The 23,687-nt window shown below is 37.0% G+C and overlaps 1 protein-coding gene across 1 annotated transcript; it reads right to left on the reverse strand.

Moving 5' to 3' along the window:
- Positions 1–225: 225 nt before the first annotated feature.
- Positions 226–22,483, reverse strand: LOC103721995 (nuclear pore complex protein NUP1-like). Its single transcript, XM_008812399.4, has 9 exons — positions 22,049–22,483; positions 17,786–17,832; positions 12,368–12,492; positions 9,984–10,170; positions 8,938–9,252; positions 8,725–8,811; positions 5,423–6,175; positions 4,838–5,292; positions 226–2,257 (listed from the first exon to the last, which is right to left on the reverse strand). Exons 1-9 carry the CDS (start codon positions 22,299–22,301, stop codon positions 658–660), a joined length of 3,822 nt encoding a protein of 1,273 aa, XP_008810621.2. The 5' UTR covers positions 22,302–22,483; the 3' UTR covers positions 226–657.
- Between the last annotated feature and the right edge of the window lie 1,204 nt (positions 22,484–23,687).

Here is a 23,687-nt window from a genome sequence, read left to right on the forward strand (position 1 = left end):
TTTTTATAAAATAAAAAAATAAAAATAAGAGAAATATCTTTCTCATATCAGATTTCATGCTTTCACCTTTAAAAATAAAAAACAACAAAAAAATTGATACCCAACAAAGCCTTAACACTAGCAATAGACTACTTACTTCTAAAAGACCTGGTCCAACTAATGTCACAAAAAAAATTCTGATCTAACAGTGACTGGTAACAAAGATACAGGCAAGCTGCATGATTCTTTGTCATAGGAATTGGAAAATACATAACTGCAGTTGCAATCTCAACTGTGGATCATATAAAATAAATAACCCAGCAAAAATGTACAATAGAACGCAGACCTGATACAAGATAACATTTGATGAGATACATGATGTCCAATGTTACAAAACAAAGTACACCATGCATGTGCTTGATAGCAACACAAGACATACTCCTTACACTCGCTAAAGCTACTCCAAAATTGGAAACATATAGCTAAATGGGCGCAGAAAGCAAAGACCAACCGACTTTGCAGTGCTGGAAAAGACACAAGAGCCTTGATAGCAGAAAACCTAGCACCAAAGCTGGAAATAGTAAACAATCATTACCTTTGCTTGAAAAATATTTGGTCATCATAGGATGAGTCAATGTTGATAAGAATGTCATAAGTCTTTATTGGGAGACAGATGTCTTATTTCTTTCGTAGCTTGTCTCGTCTTACTTTCACAAATTTTCGGCCAGACTTGTCCCCACCACCACTACCCAAAGAAAAGCTTCCTCCTGAAGGAAACTCTACATTACCAGCTGCCTGAAATGGGGATGGATTTCGAGAGGTTGAAGAATTTGGATGGCTACCAAATTGGAAAATGGATGATCCACCTGACAATGGTGCCGCAAGTGAACTGCTTGGTTGAGCAAATGTTGAAACCATAGAAATCTCTGCCTGGTTAGTGTCATCAGCTATGCTGTCCTCAACATTCATCTGATCACTTCCAGTAGATCCTGAGCTAAAACCAGCAGATGCAGTTGACATTCCAAATACAGGTTGTGCAGAAAAAAATGGCGTTGTAGTACAGCCCGCTGAAGTGAATGCAAATACTGAGCCTGATGATGAACCAAATGCAAATGAACTCCCTGGTGCAGATGTAGACAATCCAAATAAAAATCCAGTAGATGGGGATGCAGTAGATCCAAAACTGGTACCAAAGACAGATGATGTGGATGGTTGAGAACTTGAACCGAGTAAACTAGTAGTAGCTGCAGAAGAGCTGGTCCCAGGGTTGGAAGAGTTGGTACCAGCTGAAACAGAAAATCCAGAACTTGAACTAAAAGATTTAGTACCAGTGGATGCATGCCCAAATGGTGAACTACCAAAACCAGTTGAGGAAGAAGTACTGAGTCCAAATGTTGGAATTGACAGAAAGGAACCTATTGGACTTGCTGAGCTTTGAGAAATGTGTGAGACCCCACTTCCAGATTGGGCTGACTGTGTGCCAAAAATAGATGCAGATGTAGCACCAAAACTAGCAGCAAGGTTCTGAGAATTGTCAACAGCAACAGATGGACTCAAACTACTAGACTGCCCTGAAGCACTGGATCCAGAAATGCTGATTGCACCTGAAAATGCTGATGATGGTGCAAGGACAGATTGGCTGGCACTCATACTTCGTGCAGGAGCAGTGGAACTGCTGCCCATGCTTGAACTTGCACATACTGTTGCCACAACAGATGAATCACCACCAGTGTTTGAAAATGCAAATGGTATTGTCAGAGCAGATGAAATGCCGCTGCCTGTGCTTGAAAATGAAAATGTGTCCAGAGCAGTAGAACTCCTTGAGCTGAATGGTGATGCCTTGGTAGGCTTTGCCCCAAAATCCATGATATCAGATTTATCCTGGGGAGGAGAAACTGATATTGGAAACCCTTTTGAGGTACTAGACCCAAACTGAAGTGTATGAACTGCGGAAAATGTAGGTACTGCAGGTGATATAGATAAACCACTAGAACTGATTGCACTGGAATGGCTGGTGGAGAAAACCGAGCTCACAGTGATATCAGAAAATGTCACAGCTGGAGAAGTGGAAAATGAGGAGTTAGAGGATGAGTGCAGTGAGCCATTGCTTAAGCTTGGAGCAGTTGAAGCACCAAAAGCAAACATAGCAGGTGTTCTTGATGTTGATATGCCTGAGGAAACTGCAGTTCCAGCTGATTTGATCAAATCTCCACCCTGCTGCATTTCACCACTTCTATTCAACTTCGAGTTGTCATCTACAATTGCTGAACTGTCATTGCTGCAGCATAGACCAAAAAAAGAGTTAATTCAACTCAAGAAATGCATCTAAAACTTGTGAAGGTACAAGCAAAGAATCAGACTAATGTCCCAATGTCAGTAAGATACTAAAATTTCATTACATATTTATTATTTATTATTAACACTAATAAAATCAAAGATGCAATGTGCTAATAAGGAGATGCTGCTAGCTTCTTTTAGCTTTCTACAGGTAACACTGAAAACATAGATGTCAAGTTTTGATAACCAATGAAAAACAATACAATGGCTCTAAAAGTACAATTTCTGAGACCAACGTGGGTGAAAAGCACAGCAACCATAGTCATGAAGCATTTTGCCAACTATTTGGGTCAGTGTATAAGTCTATTCACTAATTATCCCTATTAAGGGCAATCAAAGCCATTATTCTGTCCTTCCTATATCCCTTCCAACAACTCCCATCCTAGACCTAGGTCTTTCGCTCCTTTTTTCTAGGCCTCTTACTACACGTTACAGAACATGCTCTAAGCGGATCTCATATCTTTGTCACACATGTCGCTACCATCTCAATAAGTTTTTTATCACTTTGTCTTCAACCATTGCCCCTTTGCAAACTAGTTTCCCACCCTTCTTCTTTTACCTTGCATCCTAAAATTCTTATTTCCATATTAATCACTCAACCTTTTCATGCCCAACACTCTAAAACTATACAATATTTCATGGCCTATTGCTGTCTCACAAATTAGCCCTTAAATCTCTGCAGCACACATCAATCAGATAACACCCTACAAATATCCTTCCGCTTATTCACTCAGCTCTAATACTATTAGCTATGTCATCATCTCTCTCACTTCTGTTGTATAGTCCAGACTAACAAAGTGGGGAAACACCTTAAGCAGAAAGTATTATGCCTTTCCACAGACCAAAATAAAATGGTTACCTACAACTCTGACTATGTCCGCCAGCATCGAGCACATGCATTGCACGTGATTTCTTCAAATAACATTTAATGGATGTCGTGATTCTACCATCATGATTAAAGTAAATTTCTAATGAATATGAATGGGCATACTTAATAAAAAAAAAATAATCTGTATAAAAATTAAGATTTAATTTTTCAGATAAGACTAAAGCTTACGTAGCATCAAGAATGTATAATGGATGTGATTTCTTCAAGGGAAGTAGCAATTGATGGTTATTATGTTCCCATCCATCATGACTAGAGCAGCTTGCTAAATAAAAAAATATGAAGGAATATGCTTAATAATAAAAGATATATTCTATATAGAGATTAGGGTTTAGATTTTTGGAGGAGATATATCAAAGATGGAAATAGTTTCTTTGGAAAGATTAAGTTTATATGCCATTTTTATTCTAAATGAAATAACGTGGTGGTCCAACTTTCCTTTTCAAAATAACAGTAGAAGGAAGAAAAGAGAGTTTCTATGCACAAAAAAGCTATATGATTTGTTAGACTTAGGTCCAAAGCTAGACTCAATTTTCACATGTTAATAACTCTAAATAGTAAAGATACCTCATGCTTAATTATAATTAATAAAGCCCCATCCTATTTTTCTATCTAAATTATTAAAAAAAGAAAATAAGGCTTCTAAGCAAGGTTCATACTAATGCATACCACCTGTACTGAGCATAACATATCATACCGATGGTAAACCCATACTTGGTATGGAAGGCGTACCAAGTGCTGGTACCCCAAACCGACAAGTACCAATACTGTATGAACATGTTATTGGTATAGGTACCGAAATCGGTATAGCAAACCTTGCTTCCAAAGGTACCTGACACTAAATGGATAGATGCACCCATACAGCCCACATAACTCATGATGGTTTTTTCCATTTATTCCTCATGATTGGGATTCCCAAAGTCTATCAACATTATGTAAGCATAATATAATATTTTTCACTACTATTATAATGGGAGAAGCATACCATGTGGTCTGGTTACAAAAGGCCAATCAGCCACAAAAAAATTCAGACACGGTCGGCTTCTCACATTAAAATGTTAGAAATTTAATTGGGCATAAAAAGGGGGCATTAGGTGTAGGAACCCTAGAAGAATAGAGCATAGCTTTTAGATAATATCTCCTCATCTAATTCTAATTTCATATATGCTGACAATCTTGGCCATTTACCTACTTAGAGGTCCAAGCAGTAACAAGTTTATATAAGTTAATCTCTCCTTTTTGTAGGCTATAATGATGAAGTTATTTCTCTTTAACTTCCAAAAAACATTATCTTGAATTAAAAAATATCATAAATACATATAACCCAAACTGCAAGATTAAACTTTAGGCATCCTGTAACAACTAATCATGATTTACAAAAACAGAAGATTACAACAGAAATTAAACGCTGATACATTCCTCAAAATACCTGTCTATATGACTAAAAGACTCAGGCAGGTGTAAGTAAGAAATGATCAGTGTCCTACAAAGAATAATTGTTTGACTAAGTCTATTCTTTAAAGGAAACTTTTTCATACAAGGAAAAGAGAAAAGTAGGAAATACAATGACAATTAAACAGCTGTAAATTTTTAAAAGTAAAAGAAAACCCAGTTCATTCAGTTTTTGATCCTGACCTCACACTAATTTTCATGCCAGCAGTCTCACTGAAACCTGTTGTACTCACAATTGATGAAAATGTAATGGTCGACTCATCTTTGGAGCCAAAACTAAACGGAGCATCTGTTTGTTCCTTCTGATAAGATGATCTGTGAAGCAGAAGGCTTGGCATGGCAGGTTTTGGAGGTGGCTGGGAATGAGTGCTGGGAGCAGGTGCCACAGGAAATGCAAAGCCAGTGCTTTTCTCAGAAACAACAGGTTTAACGGAACCCTTCATGTCAGCTTCTCCAGTAGATATGGAACTTGGAGAAGGGATGTGTTTGGATGAATATATCAGAAATCTCTTTGCTGTTGCTGACTCAGAAGTAACATCTTCATGCTTTAATATCTTTGCCTCAACATTATCATCTATAGTGTTTACTGGACCAGAAGTGTCTTTGTTATTATTATCATCATCCAGCTCCAGCGAATCCTTCAAAAAATGATAAATATAAGTCCATGTAATAAGATAAGTAAAACCACATAAAATCAGGATGATAATGTTCATATATCCAACTGAAATTTTGCTATCATATCACTAGAATGCATATAGAGTTTCATACCTCAGGTGCGATGCTTTTAAAAGCTAGATTCTTTTGTGAAGGAAAAGCAGCAGAATCTGAGATCCTAACATGTGCAGAACTGTCACCATGCATGGAATCTGCGACATGCACAACAGCATCATCTGCGCTATTGCTTTCAGATGCTGATTTAACTCCTGAAACAGAAGATTTTATGGGGCTATTTTCTTCCACCTTGACTTGCTTTTGAGGAGTATTTCTGATATCTAGCAGAGGGGAATCACTGACAGCATCCAAATTATCATGGTCTTCCTCATTTAGAGACTTAGATGAATCTATATCCTTCATGTTTTCAAAAACCCGTCCACGTAACGAAATATGAGTTAACTTTGAAGGTGATTCATCCCTAGAAAAAGTGTTTGCTCCAGATGATCTCTCTTTTGGTGAAGGCACTAATTTATCAAGCTGTTGCAATATTTTCCTGGCAGTCTCAATTGACTGCAGCGGAGTGAGAGCAATATTTTCATAAGCTTTTCTATTATCTCCCTTTTCTGAAATCTGTAAGTCTATGTTATCATGCTTCTGGTCATCCAGCCCAACAGTCTTTTGCATTGATGCAGAACCTTGGATAAAACCATTGTCAAGTGGAGTCGAGGGACTAGGAAGAAGATTTCCAGGAAGTCTTGAGTGTATATCTTTTGTAAGAGATATCATATTAGACTTCTGGCGAATTCTTCGTATAGGACCAACAGATCCAAAATCACTATCTAAAGCCGAAATACCTCGCTTCAAGACCTGCTCAGAAATATCAATAGCACATTCGGTAATCAGATCATGAAAATCTGATAGATCTAAAGAAATAATATCACACTTTGCTCATATGCCCTGCCCCAGAATTAATATATGCCATTATGTTCATCTTAAATAAGACAGTAACACACATAGTTACGGCAATATAGACAATAGTAAACTGTAAGAAGGGAGGTTAAATACAGTAACAAGGTTTTGAAACCGGGTGAGGGGACATATCTTAGAAAACATGAACAGAAGCAACAAGGTCTGGGGTAAAATATGTAACTATGTAACCTGAATCAAAAATAAATAGACATGAAGTTTTCATAAAATGACCTATACTGATAAGTCTAGTACATTGTTGTCGTGGTTCTCCATTCACAAAAGGAAACATAAAAAGCATTATCTCAAAACACTTCAATATATTAACTCAATTAAACTCAACTCAACTAGGCTTTAATCCCAAACTAGTTGGAATTGGCCATATGAATCCTTTTCCTCAATTCCAGTCAGCTTAGGATCATATTTTCTGAAAGATGTTGATATATTAAGTCCTTCCTTACTACATCTTTTCTATGTGACTTTCAGTCAACCTCTACCCTATTTTCCTTGTACAATCAAATCACTCCTTCGTACTAGTGCATCTCCTATATTGTACATATCCAAACCATCTAAGTTATCCTTCTCTCAATTTATTCTTAATTGGTGCTACATCCATCTTTTTATGAAAGACTTTATTTCTTATTCTATCTTTTCTTGTATTACCACACATCCATATCAACATTCCCATTTCAGCCAAACTCATATTGTGTACATGTTACTGTTTCTATTTGCCCAACTTTTTATATCACAAAGCATAGACACTTGAATGGCTATCCTATAAAATTTTTCCTTCAATTTGGCAAGTATACGATCACATAAGACCCCAGTTGCAACTCTCCATCATATCCAACCTACTTTAATCCTATGGATAACATCCTCTTCGATCTCCCTTTCCTTAGGAACAATCAATTCTAAATACTGAAAATGATCACTCTTAGAAACTTTATGATCCTCAATTTCCACTCTATTTTCATTTCTATTTCTAATTTTACTAAAAATGCATCCCATGTATTCTGTTTTGGTCCTACTCAACCTAAAATCCTTGAATTCTAATGCACTTTCCATAATTTCTACTTATGATTAACCTCGACTTTAGTTTCATCTACTCTGACTATACATCCGCAAAAAGTATGAACCTAAGAATATCGTCCTGAACATGCCTAGTACGGTCATCCATAACTAGCACAAAAAGGTAAGGACTTAGAGCAAATCCTTGATGTAAACCTACTAAGATTGGGAACTCATTAACATGAAAATCAATAACATGAAACTCATTATGGTTATGGACAAAGGTTCACAAATAAGTTGAGCATAAATGCCTCATATTAGATCATTTCAAACTTTCAGAGATGAGGCTACTTTCTTTTCAAATCAAATTATCAAAGGCATTCCAAATATCAAATTCACTCCTAGCAGCATAAGTCGTCTGATTTTATCTTTTCTATCAACAATTGACAATTTATTATTGAACATTCTTATCCACTTATGTTTATCTAGGTATGTTGTTCAACATGTATATTAACCAGCTATGCTAAAATAGTCCCTCAAACAGTAAATGTTAATCCCCAAATATAGCATTATAAAACTTATTCTGGATACTGTCACTCCATGAATAAGAGCTTGTTAAGCGGTAAACCAGGTCCCATAGTGGTCAGCTAGGAAAGTCCAAGAGGCAACATTATTAAATGTGCTACCTCAGCGCCTTAGTGCCCCTTACTCAAGGAAGGCAACTTCCATGTGCACTTAAAAAGCATGCCTTATGCGCACCTTGCTGAGACATTGAAGCACAGAAACACATGCCTTTATGATGAAGCATGTATGTTGTTTGTGCATGTGACAGTGTGTGGTCACAAGTACGTTGTACATGTTGCATGCTGCTATGACTGTTTGGTGTGAACATTCATATCTGCATTGTGATTTATTTGTCATATAACTGTCTGTGAACATATTGAGCATCATGAATTCATTACAAATATATATACACGCATGCATTATGTATGCATGTATGCACACAGATATTTGTGTGCATGGTGCCTTTCTAAGGCACACATCTTGCTGTGAACCTTGCACCTGGGCTCCAAGAGATCGTGGAGCCCTGATTCACCGGAAGCCTTACTAACTAGTGATTTGGACTATTGGGTCCACTACTATTAGCACTTTATCATTTGCTAGGCAATGCAATTTCAGTAATTTATGCGGAACCTCCTTGGAGCACTCCCAATCATGCTAAAGTACTCCAAGTTATGTCTAAAATTTGGACATAAATGGAACCAGCCAATTTGATATTCCAGTCTAGGGAGGGCCAAAGTCCATTTTTCCCAGTGTTATCCCACTTCAACCCTAAGTTTAAATTTATCAGGTGCTTGGCTAGCATTCTATGATAAAAATAGCATGCGGATATACACCTTGACAAAAGAAAAGGCACTACAGGACTAGAAAGAATGGGCTACCTGCCTGCCACCAGAATGCAGGGTGCTTGCTAGAGCCTGGTGAGATGATGATGGGCCATGAGAGACATTGTTGGAAGGTCCTGCACCCTGAAATGACAGAACAAAAGTTGTAGTAGGAAAGAAGAATTACACAGACAATGAACATCTATGAGTTCCATATCAGTTATATAAAAATGAGAGAGCATAATCAGTTTCCATCACATCAAATAATACCTTCATGTTTGCTGTAGGATGGACCTTAAAATATGGAGAACAGGACATTCTATATATGGCTGATCTGCCTCTTGGTTTTGGTGTCATAAAACCATTTTCAGGGAGATCAGGGGTTTCGGAAAATCGAACAACAGACTTTGGCATAACGGATAGGTCAAATGGTTTTGATATACAAAGTGAATTACTTGGCATATTTTTATCTCCATGAAAAACTTGGCTCCGCAAACTTAGAGCAGAAGAGGGCACTTTTGAAGACCTAGACCCCATATATGCTTTTGCAAGTTCTGCTGGTGAAGCAGCTTCATCCTCAGGAATCTGCAAAACATCATTAGATAAATACATGTAGAAAAAAAAGCAGAATAACAGAAAGTATATCAGCAGACAACTAGCTGAAAGTTACCATCATTTTGAGGGGAAGAAAATGTTTTATGAACAAACTTATGCATGGGTAGAATTATCTAAGGGGATTAAAAAAATGAAATTTGTGAACATTAAATTTTACCACCACAAATAAATTTTGGCTTTTGAAAAAAGGATCATGGTTTTATAGAAAGCATTCAGCAAATGAAAGCTAAAGATGAAGAAAAACAGAGGTGTTATTAACCATAACTTCTTTACTAAATTCATAACACCTACCACTCCTTTCAGAACTGTTTGAAGTTTATCATGAGGATAAAGCAGTTGGTTCTCCAGACCAGGCGAATACAAGACAAAGCTTGATGAATTTTTTATGATATGACACATAATATTGCTCTTTCAAGATATGTATGTTATATTTTTAGATAAGTGTTTACTACCACATAGATTCCCCATAGCAATGGCGGATTATCAAGAGGATGAGCTTTGGTGCAACGGTAAGGTTGCTCCATTGTGATATGAAGGTCATGAGTTTGAAATACAAAAATAGCCTCTCCGCACATGGGATAAGGCTGAGTATATCCCACTCTCCTCAAACCCTACAATGGCCGAGCCTTCTGCATTGGCCACCTTTAATGGAGGACTACTAAATCATAGTTAAAAGAACTTGAAAAGCAATTGCGACATACAAGTTTTCTTGCAATTAAACTTTTTGAAGGAGTTGAACAATCTTGTAATGATTTGGAGCCCCCTACTCCATTGTCTTGTGCTGAAACAACTGTCTCTTCCTTTTCTTCCTTATTGGTTGTAGGTTTTGACATGTCTGGATCAAAAGTTCTTGAGTGCAGTAATTGTGTCAAATAATCAAACTCAACCCTGTTTAACATAGAATGTTATTAGAGATAGAATCCTATGGCAACAGACAAAATAGTCTGCAAACATATGCATAACAAATATCAGATGACTAGGAAATTTACTTAAAAGTAAGAATTGCCAAATAAGCAAGAAAGAAAAGATGTTCTGAAATGTTCTAAACAAGCTCTGGCCACACCTGATGAGATTTGTAGGTTATAACCAAGGATTGAAAATTCAGTTCTGATATTGGTTTTACTTAGGCTTATGGAGCATCGGTTTTGGAAATCTTAAAAGTTTTGCTCCAAGTTTTGAAGCTTTTCAAAAATCACAAAAAAATCAGAAAAATGAAAAATCGAAGACAAATAAAAGAAGCCAAGAAAAGTTACAGAAAAACACTTGGACATTTTGTGTAGTTTCAACAGTTTTTGTCTGAAGTTAATGATGCATTTACTTAGGCTTATGGAGTATCATTTTTGGAAATCTTAAAAGTTTTGCTCCAAGTTTTGGAGCTTTCCAAAAATCACAAAAATTTCAGAAAAATGAAAAATCGAAGAAAAATAAAAGAAGCCAGGAAAAGTTATTGAAAAGCACTTGGACATTTTGTGTAGTTTCAGGAGTTTTAATCTGAAGTTAATGATGTATGTAAGTTCATCAAGTGTACTTATTTTTTGTACCATAAACAACAAATATTAGTTTACTTACTGAAAATTTAGCAGAAAGTTTATTATATTTAACAAATGCATAGCTTTTTAATGCCCAGTGTATTCAAATTGTTTTTTTTTACTTCATCTTTTTGAGCAAATAGGACAGGTGCTTTGTTTGTAAAAGTTTTTGGTAGAATTCAAAATTATTTCTCATATTTTTATTATAATGGTTATTTAACTAAATGGATGTAAATATAGATTATTATATCCAAGGTTCGCCGTCTCGGTACCGGACCCTGTACCGGTGCCACACTAGCATAGTATTGGAACCAAGGTCCGCCATACCGGTACCGGTCGGCGTACCGGTGGCGTCCCGGACCGGTACAAAACCTGTCCCGTACCGGTGGCGTACCGATCCGAACCGGTCCCGTACCGGTTCTTCAACAATAAATTACCGGTACCGGATTTCACGCTGATCCGGTACCAGTCCTAGGCCGGACCGGTACATACCGGCCCGTACCGGCCGGTACGGACCGGTACGGCAGACCATGATTGGAACGGTACGGTACGCGGTTCTTTTGGCATACCGAGTGTCATACACTACTAGTACTGGTACCGGCTCTGAACCAGTACGGTACAGTACGCTTGGTACCGTCCAATTCGGTATGGTACGGTATATCATGATTATATCTTACATTGAAAAGATGTCACTGCTAGAATGAAAGTTTCTTATGTTTAGTTGTTCACACTACCGTCCGGTTCGGTACGGTACGGCATACCGTGATTATATTTTATATTGAAAAGATGTCACTGCTAGAATAAAAATTTCTTGTGTTTAGTTGTTCACACTAGTCTTTATTAAGTGCTATAATAGAGACCTTTCTGGAGTGTTCGACCCATCTGGATTATATTTATCAATCATGAATAAATATCCCCCTCTTTCAACTCAGGGAAACAAAAATGACCTGAAACTAACACTACATAGCTTCCTTACTTGAAGAAATGACCTCAGTATGATAATAAATACCAAAATATGCTTAAAAGCATCATATATACCTGGTTTTGGTCAGTTGCAGCCAAAACCATAAACACCAAACAAATCCCCTTTTGGGGTTTTCTTTTTTTTTCCTGCAGGTGGGGGGGGGGGGACGACAAATGGCATGACAAAAATCTCAAGAGTATGTTGGAAGACTGATAACCATATCTACCCATATCTACCTGACAAAACCTTAAATTGTTTTTAGAAAAATAAAGGGAATAAGGTGTAGGCAATAAAGAGGAAGGTTCATGATCCCAACAACTCCAAGATTTTTGTGGTACTTTAATACAATTAAAATATAACACCCACTGTATCCTGAAAATCTTGGACTTAAAAAATCTACAACCTCTCCCATTGCCCTGTTTCTCCCTTTCTTTCTTTCCTTTCTCAGCTTGAATGGGAGGTTTCACGTTATATATCTCAACCACAATTCACATGGATAAGGAAGCCAAGCATCAAGACATCACTAGATAAGCACTAGCTATACAAAGTAACATTTTAATCAGTTCTCGAGTATCACATGGTAAGTACTTTCCTTGTGAATGTTTTCTGCTTCAGTAGTTCTTCAAGTTCAGAAATACCACCGATATCAGGATTATTCGTTTGCTCAACTTCATCATTTCTTCTATTTTCTAGCAATTTGGATGATCGATTCTGCAGCTGGTAATTCCAAACAACAAAAGATATTATTAATAATAGATTTATATTTTTTGGTGACTAATAATAATAAACTTATAGTTAAAAGATAATACCATCATGGATTTTGTGTTCCAAAGAAATAATGAATAATGAAAATTTTGAATAACCAAGAGCAGAGACATGATGAGATTAAATGTGAAATTGCAACAGAAAGAAAGAGTATCATAAGCAAGTAGCAGTTATGCACAGGAAAGGCCTTAACATAATTTTTGAGGAATAAAGAAGATATGGATAACAGAACAAGGAGGGCAAGTTCAGAGAAAGACACACACCCTCAATGGATATCAACTTCTTGGTAGCCTGAAGCACAAAACTAAGGAATCTATATAAAATAATAGTAATTACTTTAATTTAATGCAATTAAACTACTGGATGTTTTTGTTTACATCATGTCCTATTGATAGTGGTTGTTACCTGCATATTAAACTGCAAATCATACAAGCAGTGCTATCTGGACACTTAGTAGAGATGCTAGTATTTAAGCATCACCAAGTGTTACAAATGGAAGCCACCAAATATCTATGCATAAGATCGTGGTATATGTATAGTCGCTTTTTTGATGCATATCTAACATAGAAAAACTGAGAGAGATCTAAACAAGTTAATAGATCAACGATGAGTTTGTAGCATTTAAAAACGTCGTTTTAGGGAAAGATACTTAAAACCGATCCTTATGAAGAACCAGAAACTCCTAAAGCTATAAGTCATTAACATGAGAGGGAAAAAAGGTTTTGAGAGATCACATCTTGCTGCAGGAACACAATAGAATTCAACATGCCTAAGATTAAAAAGGACAATGTAGAGGCCAATTGAAAATGATTCCTAGCATTTTGAAAAGTCCTGAGACTCCAAAATCTCAACCTTAAATTCATGTCTGCAGGGAAAACAAAGTTCCCAAAATCCAGCTTGTGCACCTATGTAAAAGATAGTGATGCAGAGGAGAGGGTCAGGATGTTTCCATTTTAGGATAGATGAAAATGTACAGAAATGGAAGAAGAGCATTCTAGGGCATCTGTTCCAACAATTATTTTTCCCTCACACAGAAATAAAATCATGTGTTGTGAAACTACAAAAGATTACATTAGAGAAAGAGCATTAAGGAAGCCTAGGAGTTGCAACAAAAGAGGATATAATAATTAGAGACTGCTGAAAATAGTACAGGCATGTGCAATTTGAACATGGTAAGGCACTTGGTACTCAAAATAATATAAATGAATCAAGAAACAAGTTGACCTATATCAATCCTAAACAAAAGCTTTGAGACATTTTGAGATAATTTGCACTGACAACAAATGAAGACCTTGAAAAGAATAATTTATATGACATAATATATCAAGAACAACAGTAAGGTTCACTGATTTTAATATAGTTATTATAAAAAAGAGGATGATTAACCACACTCTGGAAATGCCTCTTAACTGCAACTATGTTGATCTGCTAAATGATATAAACCTTGTTCCGACAAAAGAAGGAACAATATGAGTAACCCTTTTATTTTTTTAATAGGAAGCTGAGGTATGGAAATTCTGAAAGGCATCTCCTAGCCACTGATTTGAGTTGAAATTAGATCTTCCTACATGTTCCAACCAATACTGAAATTCACAAACTTTAGCTGGTATGAGTGTACATCTTGATATGTACTCCATACTTCTCATAATTAGCATCAAGACACTCAAAAAACTATATGCAGCATTATGTCACAATAAAATAACATACAAAAACATCATGATATATATTAGCTGTTATTCATTATGTTACCAGAAAAATACAACGGTTAAACTAAGCATATTACATAGTCAGACCGCAAGTAAACTTAGAAGGCCTCTTGCATGTGTTTGCCAAGTAAGCTCTTCATTTTTTTCAGGATAGTTCTAAAGGCATTCAAGAGACCGTTGCATACCGGTTGGAAAGAAACATAGTCAAGAAACAGAGAGGAATAAACCAAAGGTTGAAAAATAGCATAGGTTAGTAAACAACTATAACAAAAAAGAAAAATTGGAAAGATAAAACATAAACAAACAAGGCTGCAGTTATACAACCTCCATATTGGAACTCATGAAGAACTCTGAGAGGAATACTAATGAACAGTATCAACTTGTAAACAGTAAACCCATTAACTTAGCTTGCATTGCAACAGTATAATCTAATCCAATTTCATAGTGTTTTCAAAAGCTTTTCTTTAGACACCTTTATTCCTAGAAACGCTAGCATCATTTTAACACCATGAGACATGCTCTCTTATTCCAGAAGTATTTTGGAGATAACATGAATGGAGTTTTAAGCATAGATATCCTCGATAGTAGCTTAGCAATCAATAATTTTCTTTTTAGCCCAATTTACCATGCTGTATGAAGCTTGAAAAATATTAAATCCTTAATTCATCTGAGCATATAAGGAGATTCAGCATCATGGAACATTATTATCGTTCACTCCATATACTAATTGTGTACGCTAGAAGTACCAAATAATACCTCCACTGGTGAATTTTAGATACCAAATAAACCAGCATATTAATTTAGAGTAATCAAACCCCTGTTCTTATGTTTACTTTTCGAAGACACCAAATGCATTCAGCATAAACTATCTCAATTTCTATAGAGATCATCATATATCACATGATAAATGGGTTTTATACATAAAGTCTTCTTAGATTTAGAAATGCAAACCCCAAAAAACACCTGCCCTCTACCCAACTAAGTTTTCCCGATTCTTCTGCAGTTTTACATATGTCACTTCCAAATAATATAAAGATAGGGAAACTAATGTTATTCCGAAATATAAAATGAAGTGCAATTTTACAGAAATGAACTCAAACCAACAGAGAATTATAAAGAAAACTTAGATTGATTTTGTGTCATCAGACCTATCGACGATGGGGTTATATAATATTAATTAGAATTTAAGGATTATTTACACTAGAAAGTTTTACCCAATGTTCGCAATCTCGATATTTGAAACCGTATTGGTCCAGTACCAGCATGATATGGCACCAAACCAAACCGCACTAATAGAAACATACTGGTTTGGTACCGGCTTATTATTTCTTGCCATTTTTTATGTTTTATTTTTTAAATTTTTGGACTTTCAAGGTTATTTTAACGTTTAGGGATCTTTAAATTATGATTTAAGTATATCTTAATGTTAGTTTATTTCACATTGGTCCAAGAAGATTGTATGATTGCTTCATCGATGCAACTGTAATAATTAAATATAGATTTGTAATAATTAAACAGATGATACATATTTTTGAGTTTGAAAACACGAATATCGAATTGATTTGAATTACAAAATGTATACCATTGAGTTCCTCGTGGAGTGTCTATGGCTCTATGCCACTCATACATATCAGATCTTGTTCATAGTTAGGGTTTTAGAAGACTTTTATAGTTTGATTTCACTTGATACATGTAATAATTTATAAAATTATGTAAAAACTATGCAAATTGTCCGAGAAAATATATCCTAATTGCCGATACACAATGCCAAATTCTCCATGATGTTTAGTTGAATTAATGATGATTTAAATTAACATATATATATATGTTACATATTAATGCAAAAATGGCTGAATTACTTCAGAAAAAATTATCTATATAGAATACTAATTCATATTTTCATGATTTTTTAATCTAAAAAATTATATGATCAACAACAATCATGATTTTTTCTTCAATACGTAGATCACCCTTAAATCTATAGCATATCATAAAATCAGGCCAAAAATATAAAATTTTAGCATGATTTCCTTTGATTTGACCAATTCTTGACCTATTTTAGGCATAAAAATGGAAAAAAAAAGAGAATGAAGAGGAGGGACTGACTTATACCTAATTTGACTTGAATTTGAGGTCAAAATCAACAAAACTCTCTTTTTCCCTGATTTTTTCTCACAAAATCTATCTCCCCTTTGTAAATTTTTAAGAAAAGAGCAAAGAATGGCATCCGAAGGCATTTTTTCTTTTTTCTCACAAGATAACCTAAAACAACTCAAGCCATTTTGTAGCAAGCGGAACCAGGCAGTTCCACTTAGTTCGAAGCGGTTTGGGCCGTTTCCACCAAGTCCCAAACCGATAGGCCAGTCAGTTCGATTCGACATGTCCAAATGGGGTGATTCAGGTCAGGTTGGCAAGCCTAGCTTTACCTAATATTGAGTGAAACTTGTGCAATTTACTAAGGCATGCAAAGATTCAGATGAGGAAAAAACAACATTCGTCAAAACTTCACCTCTCATTAAGAAAACTATTCATTTTTAACACCATATGTTTGAAAGATGCAAATTTCTTTTGGAACAATGACTCATTAAACAAGCCAATCAGAGTCATTAAGAGGATGCAAGTCATACAAAGGTCCCACTTGAAGAGACTAAAAGAAAACCCCATCTATAGTGTAAATGTGATCCAGAAGCCCCATAAGAACAACTTTCTTAACATCTTGTGGTTCTTTAAATACACAATCAAGAGAATTTGGGGCCATGGAGAGATTCTATATAGACATGAAGGACAACCAGTGAAAGAGCGAGATTGACAAAGATTTCATTTCTCATTCACAGATATGACATTGACCAAATTAACGTTGTAAATTATATATGTCAAAATTGCAAATATGTGAAGATCCTTCTTATGACCATAAGCTTGTGAGAGTATGCGTGTTTAACTGTGTTGCTACACAGTTCCACATGCAGCTTAGCCCACACATGCTAATATGAAAGTACAATCACTTCTACATACTGATGACACTTAGCAAATAAAACTTTCTTTGCAACAAATCAATTTATCTCTGTCAATTGCTTGGTATCCAAATATAAAATCTATTATCTACCATATCAAAACTTAGAATCTTTGCACAAATCATACATTTCACAGAAATCATATTGTCAACATAAAACAGACCAATGAATTCTTCACAAGAATGCAAAGAAGTATATAAATACCTATGCTTCGCCAAGTCCAATAATAAAAATTTGATATACCATCCAAGCAAGAACAGCACAAACACAATATCATAAAAATAGCATATAAGGTGGTGATCACTTAAAGATCTCCATAAAGAAGCTAATTAATTTAATATACCAATACATATCCACGGAAAACACAGCACAACTCTGCTTATATCAAAGGGTAATAGAAAAAATGCATCATTTCCAAAGTCAAAAAATAAGAAAACCAATTAAACAAAGATCTATATCAGGCCTAAATTCTAGGAAATATAACTTTAAAAAAATAAAACTTAATGCACTTAATGTACTGCTACTTACAGTGCACGCTACTTCAGGAACTTCTTGGCTCGATAGATGGTTTCCTTCTGTACAAATAGGTCAATATATGGTTATTTGGAACACAAATTTAATTTCAAGCGGTAAATTTGGAAAACATTGATACATTCCAGGCACTGCAGTAGAAAATAGACAAACCAGTACATAAAAAATAAGAGATTCATCCAGATAAAAAGCATACTATGGTTTATGAGTAACTGAGTGAATTAGCAAGTAACTAACCAACTCCCTGCATAAAACAGAGCAATACAGCAACATTGGCATCAAGAAATACAAATCATTTCAAATATCTTTCTAGGATCTGCATAAGGGCATAAGAGTCCAGCAATAAATAAGTAAAAGTTTTGAAAGTATATACAACAAGCCCTAGTGGCAACGGTTGATATCAAGCCCACAATTTTCAAGGTCAGCCATTACTGTAATTGCTCATCATACACCTGAACCGAAGTCTGCAGTGTTACTGTATGTAAGCAATAACCGACCTGATATTCACTAAATTAAATACAACAGCAGTATTGGATGACAAATTCATGCCAACATAAGAAAAACATATTTACAACAAAATATCATTTTCAGTTCTCATACACCAGTTATGGAACTGCATTAGGTAAACAGCAAACAACCCTATAACCTCCATTCCAAAAGATCAACTTGAGCAAGCAGCTAACTACGTAGAAACCATGATAGATCTTATTTAAAGCATCCCTAGTTAGGGGTGACTTCTGGTCACTCCAATTTTGAGGTGTAAAACTTACACAACCAGCTCCTTGTATGTCAGAAATCTAGTTATATGCTTTTGGAAAAGGTGTAACACAAGCAATTGGGATTCAGCTAACAAGGAGGACAAGCATCATGCACTGATGGGTGTACAAGTATTGCTCATCCAACCAAGTTGCAGCATTTAACCTGCTGCCAGGTCCTAAACCACTTCCAAGAAGAAACATAAGGATATATGCCTGCGTGTTATTTTTAACTATTTGGAGATACAGCATGCTAAGGCAGGCTATAACAGTTCATCAGATGTTCCTCTCAAGGGTGAAAAATAAACATTACTGCTGCACACCTGATAATAATTACAACAGACCTTAGAAGAAAAACATCGAGGATCTTTAGGCACTAGAATTCTCATTTTCTATTTACCCTTTATAGAACTACTATAGGGTCGACAAATCCGATTGAACTGATGATTCAATTCTTTTCTGTTCTAGAACAGAGCAAGTGTGACCGGAACTGCTGAACAATCAGCAATTATGATCATATATAAGGTATGGATAAAAAGAATCTGTTGAACCAAACAAGCTTGATACAAGAGTTATTCAGACAACCAAAAACCATACCATCCAAACAGATCACTTATTTATCAGGTACAGTTCCTGTTGACCAACTAAGCGAGAAAGCTGAAAAATTTCACAACCTGCAAGAACTGCAACATATCTTGATTGTGACCAGAGTAATTGTTGGAGTGATGTAATACCTCATCAATCAAGGAAATAGTTTGATATTATACATCCAAAATAGCCTGTAGCCCCTTGCATATCATACTCAGACATTGTGGTAAGCACATTATACAATTATATAGAGTCAATATCTTAACCATCTTCCCCTGCCCTCCCTAACAGACTTGCAGAAATTGGCATGACTCTTTGACTGTTTATGAATAAGTCTATTAAGTCCTAGCCATGTAAACTAGCTATAAGGATAAAAGTGGCTGCACGCATGCAGATAAGTTACACAAACAGAAATACCGTGTATACGAATACTGGAAAAAGTGAAGATTTATTCATGGTGCTTCTTTTTCTTGAACATAACATTTTGTTTGTGATCATAATTACCATGCTTATTCAGCTGAGAGGTGAGTAAGCTGGGAATGAGATATGGGAGTCAGAGAGGGTAAACCAAATGACCTCTCCCATAAGCGAGATACCACATGATACTTAGCCTGTGTACCAAAAAAGATAATATCCTTCTACTCCTACCAGAAATAAAGTTATCCCGAAGAAGATGTCGGAGCTAGAGGTAAAATTATCAACCAATTTGGGACAAGTTAAGTGAGAGAAAACAAACAAAGCTAAAACGAGGAGAGAACAAAATGAAAAAGCAAGCTAAGTTGGCAAATGAATTATCATATGATGTAACAACATAAATTATTGACAGACACACTCAATACAAGTAATCATGCATCAAGAAATACAAGGGATGTTCATATAAGCTCACAAAGTGTTGAAATCAAGCAGACACATAGACCAGTTTGTACACATAAATGAAGCTTCATATGAGCCTAACAGTAATAAAGAACACATGGACCAAACAGAGGTGTAATTAGATGAAAACAATTATGGCCAGCAAGAAAATGTGACCTTAAGCCCACCAAAGTTAAAGCATTTAAGATGCATGGTCACCAACTATATGTCGATGTTGCTTTAAATGAGTAGCAACAGAAGAATCAACAAGTCAAGACACTTATTATTGCCATACAGCAGAGTGATCTTACGCCATATGAGGAAAACCAAATTAACAGAATCACAACAGCTTTCTATGAAACTCACTTGATGGCAGCAAACTGTGTTCTGTAATTGCTAAAAAAGTAGTACTTGTAAGCTAATTGGCCTCATTAAACTAAAATTACATCTCACAGAGATATATCTAAATATCACAAGTTTCACACTCATGGCAGAGTAAAGCTAGCCAGCTAGAGGTCATGATGTAAGAGTAGATCTCAACTACACCGTACAAATGGAATAGTTGCTTACAACAACAAACCAAAATTTCATAGCCAAACTACGGTGGCATTAGGTCCTGTGGTGTTGAGGATAACAATGACAAAGAACAAACAAGTAGTGGTGTTGGTGAAGAGGCAAAAGATCAAGCAGATTGTTAGCCAAAGAAGAAATGATCCAGAGGGACAAGTTGTAGCACTTTAAATAGAGTAATTAAATAAATTTAAGAAACGAGTGCATGCCAAAAGTTGACAAAAAGATTGTCGAAGGAACTAAGACACAAATGGGCAATCAACAGGAGTAGTAGGAATAAACTGAAAAGGGTCAACATAGAGCTAAAACTCGAGCAAGAGTTCAAATGCAAATCCAATGTGAAGACGAAATATAAGAAATGGACCTCAAACCAACTGAACTAGTCTCTGGTTTAAATAGCTTTCACTAGAGGCAAGGTGGTGGTTCCCTCACAAGAAGAAAACAAGACTTGCTTAGCCCCCTATTGTAGATGAAAAAGGCATTAAACAACCCTAATGACCCAACCACATTTGCCAAAAGCATGTCAAACAAACAGAAAAATACAGGCAATAATAAGCTAAATTAAAATTGATGATTTGACGGATAAATTTTCAGATGTTGATATTGAAAGGTTAATAGAGATTGTGCCAGAGAGAATCTAAAGCTGCAGCATCTGTGCACCACAAGTAGAGTTAAGGAAAGAGATAGTAAGAATTGATTAACATTATGAATCCCAAATATCAAAAGCTTTTGTAGTTTATAATATAAATGATCAACCTGGCAGAAATAATATGATATATTTAGGCTTGTAAATTTCAAGAGTCTGAAGATAGAAATAGGATAAGAGACATATAGCTGAGGCTTGAGATTGCAGGACTAGCAGTGGAAGATGCATAATCACCAAAGAGGGATCAAGTTTTAGTACTAAGAAATACCAAATTAGCCGGTATTCATGTTATTCAAAGATGCCAACTTTGAAAAGTAAACTGAATAGATAGAATAATAAAGGGATGACTTGAGTTCCTGATAAGCAGCAACATAGTCCAAAATATGGGCAAGCTCTAAGCAATCAATGGAATTGATCAACCTTCCAACCAGAAAACAATTTTCTTTGGTAGTTAAAAAAAAATAAACAATAAAAAATCGGAAAAATATGCGGCAAGAAGTAACTTTAGATACCCAAGATGGCCGGCAAGAGACATAAACAACACGTCTTCCGAAAATCTCCTCATTTATTATTAAAATCGTAAAATTGATGTCCCCTTCAGGTTATCAGTCCTTCAGACCCAATCAAGAACCCTTAAAATATACAGAGAAGGGCCCTTTCTAAATACATACTATCTGGAACTCGTTTTATTGATTACAGGGTTCTCCTTCTTGCCAAGATTCACAAAATCTAACTCACAAAGCACGAGTTAGCACCAAAACCCTAGGCATTCCAAAACCCTAATCCAAGAACATGCACATAATAACAAAAGGAACAAAATACAAAGAAACAGAAGTGGGGAAATCCAACCTGGAGCTTCCGGTAGCGCCGCGAGACGCTTGCCGAACACGGAGGAGAAGATCCTGGAGGCGCTGCTGGCGATGAACCGCGAGGCGGGGTCGACAAGCTTCGACAGCCATCCGTTGCGGCCCGCCTCCTCCGTCCGGCCCCTGAGCCCACGAGCCACCGCCGGCGGGCGGTCGTAGGGCGTCGCCGCGGCCCTCCTGTGCGGCCGCCGCCGGAACTTCCCTCCGATCCCTCCCTCGTATCCCGCCGTCGCCATCGAAGAAACCAAGAGAGAGAGAGAGGGAGGGATAGAGAGGAGATTGATGAAAGAAGAAAGAGTGGAAACTATGAAGCCAAGCTTTGGGTTATTACAGTAGAGAGAGAAGGGGGGGAGGAGGGAAGGGGAGAGAGAAGGAGAGAGAGCGGTCGGGTCACCACCTCCATTGCCGCCGTATACCTTAAGGGGGCGTTTGGTAACCCCCACATGATCACCACGGTGATCCAAGAAGAGTGGCAAAATATGACCCGACCTGCCAATCCAATTCGTATTTGATCTACCATAAACTGGTTTGGGTTTGGCTTAAATAGATTCGGATCATAAATAGGTTGACCCATTTAACTTGTTTATTAATTGGATCGGATATAGGTTTTCAATGTCTGACCCATTTAACCCATATAACTTGTTTAATAGATGAGCCTCATTGGGCCTGATTTTATCCTAAATAAAATAGATGAAGGTTCCAAGAGAACCAAGATCCAATGGCTGGGAGATCACCAGATGAAAACTAACTAAAAAAAATTAAGAAACCCTAGAGCCCCCACTCTTTTCCTCTTTCCCTCCTCCATCTCTCCCTCTCTTCCCCCGGCTGTCGAGCCGCCAAAGGTCTCCCTCCGGCCGTCGCCCCTCTGTCGAAGACCGAAGCCGGCCATTGCCTCCCTTTGCCGAGGCCTTCAATGATGCCGAGGAGGTTGGTGAGGAGGGACTCGACGAAGACGGCAGCGCCACTAGCGTCGGGGTCGGAGGAGGGGGCCAAGGGTCGGAGGATTTCATCGAAATCCGGAGGGTCGTCGGAGAAGCGGAGGAGGGAGTGGTGGCCGCGGAGGGAGATGCAGGGGTGACGGCCCGGGGCTTGCCGTGGTTGGGGTCGTGGGACCTTCTGACTTCCGAGGCGGGGCTTCCGAGAGGTGCACGGCGGCTGCCGGCGGCGGATGAAGGGGGAGGCGGCGTCTTTGGGGCTGGAAGGGTGAGGAAGAGGAAGGAGGTCTTGCCATCTTGGAGGAGACGGGTGACGTTTTACCAAAAAAAAAAATGAAGACGGGTGAGGCCGTGAGGGGAGAACGGGGATGAGAGGGGGTCGGGTCTTAAACGGGTTTCTTGACTTGTTTACCTGTTTATTAAACAGGTAACCCGACCCGTTTATTAAACAGGTTAAATGAGTCGGGTCGGATTACCTGTTTAATAAACAGGTCGGATTTAGGTTGTAATTTCTGACCTGTTTAATAATTTCAGATTTATGATTTTTTGACCCGACCTGTACCTGACCCGACCCGTTTATACCCGAACCGACCCGATTGCCACCCCTATCTAAGATCCCCGGTGATCCAAATGTTGGGATGATTTGATCCCCAGTGATCTAGGGTCCACTAATTAATAATTTTCGGA

This window comes from Phoenix dactylifera, unplaced genomic scaffold (genome assembly GCF_009389715.1).
Source record: "Phoenix dactylifera cultivar Barhee BC4 unplaced genomic scaffold, palm_55x_up_171113_PBpolish2nd_filt_p 000538F, whole genome shotgun sequence".
NCBI classification, from domain to species: domain Eukaryota; kingdom Viridiplantae; phylum Streptophyta; class Magnoliopsida; order Arecales; family Arecaceae; genus Phoenix; species Phoenix dactylifera.

Coding starts and splice junctions, on each gene's coding strand:
- LOC103721995 (XM_008812399.4), bottom strand. CDS start 22,301: ATGGCGACGGCGGGATACGAGGGAGGGATCGGAGGGAAGTTCCGGCGG. Junction 17,833..22,048: donor GGCGCTACCGGAAGCTCCAG/GTTGGATTTCCC, acceptor CTATTTGTACAG/AAGGAAACCATCTATCGAGC. Junction 9,253..9,983: donor GTTTAATTGCAAGAAAACTT/GTATGTCGCAAT, acceptor GATGTTTTGCAG/ATTCCTGAGGATGAAGCTGC.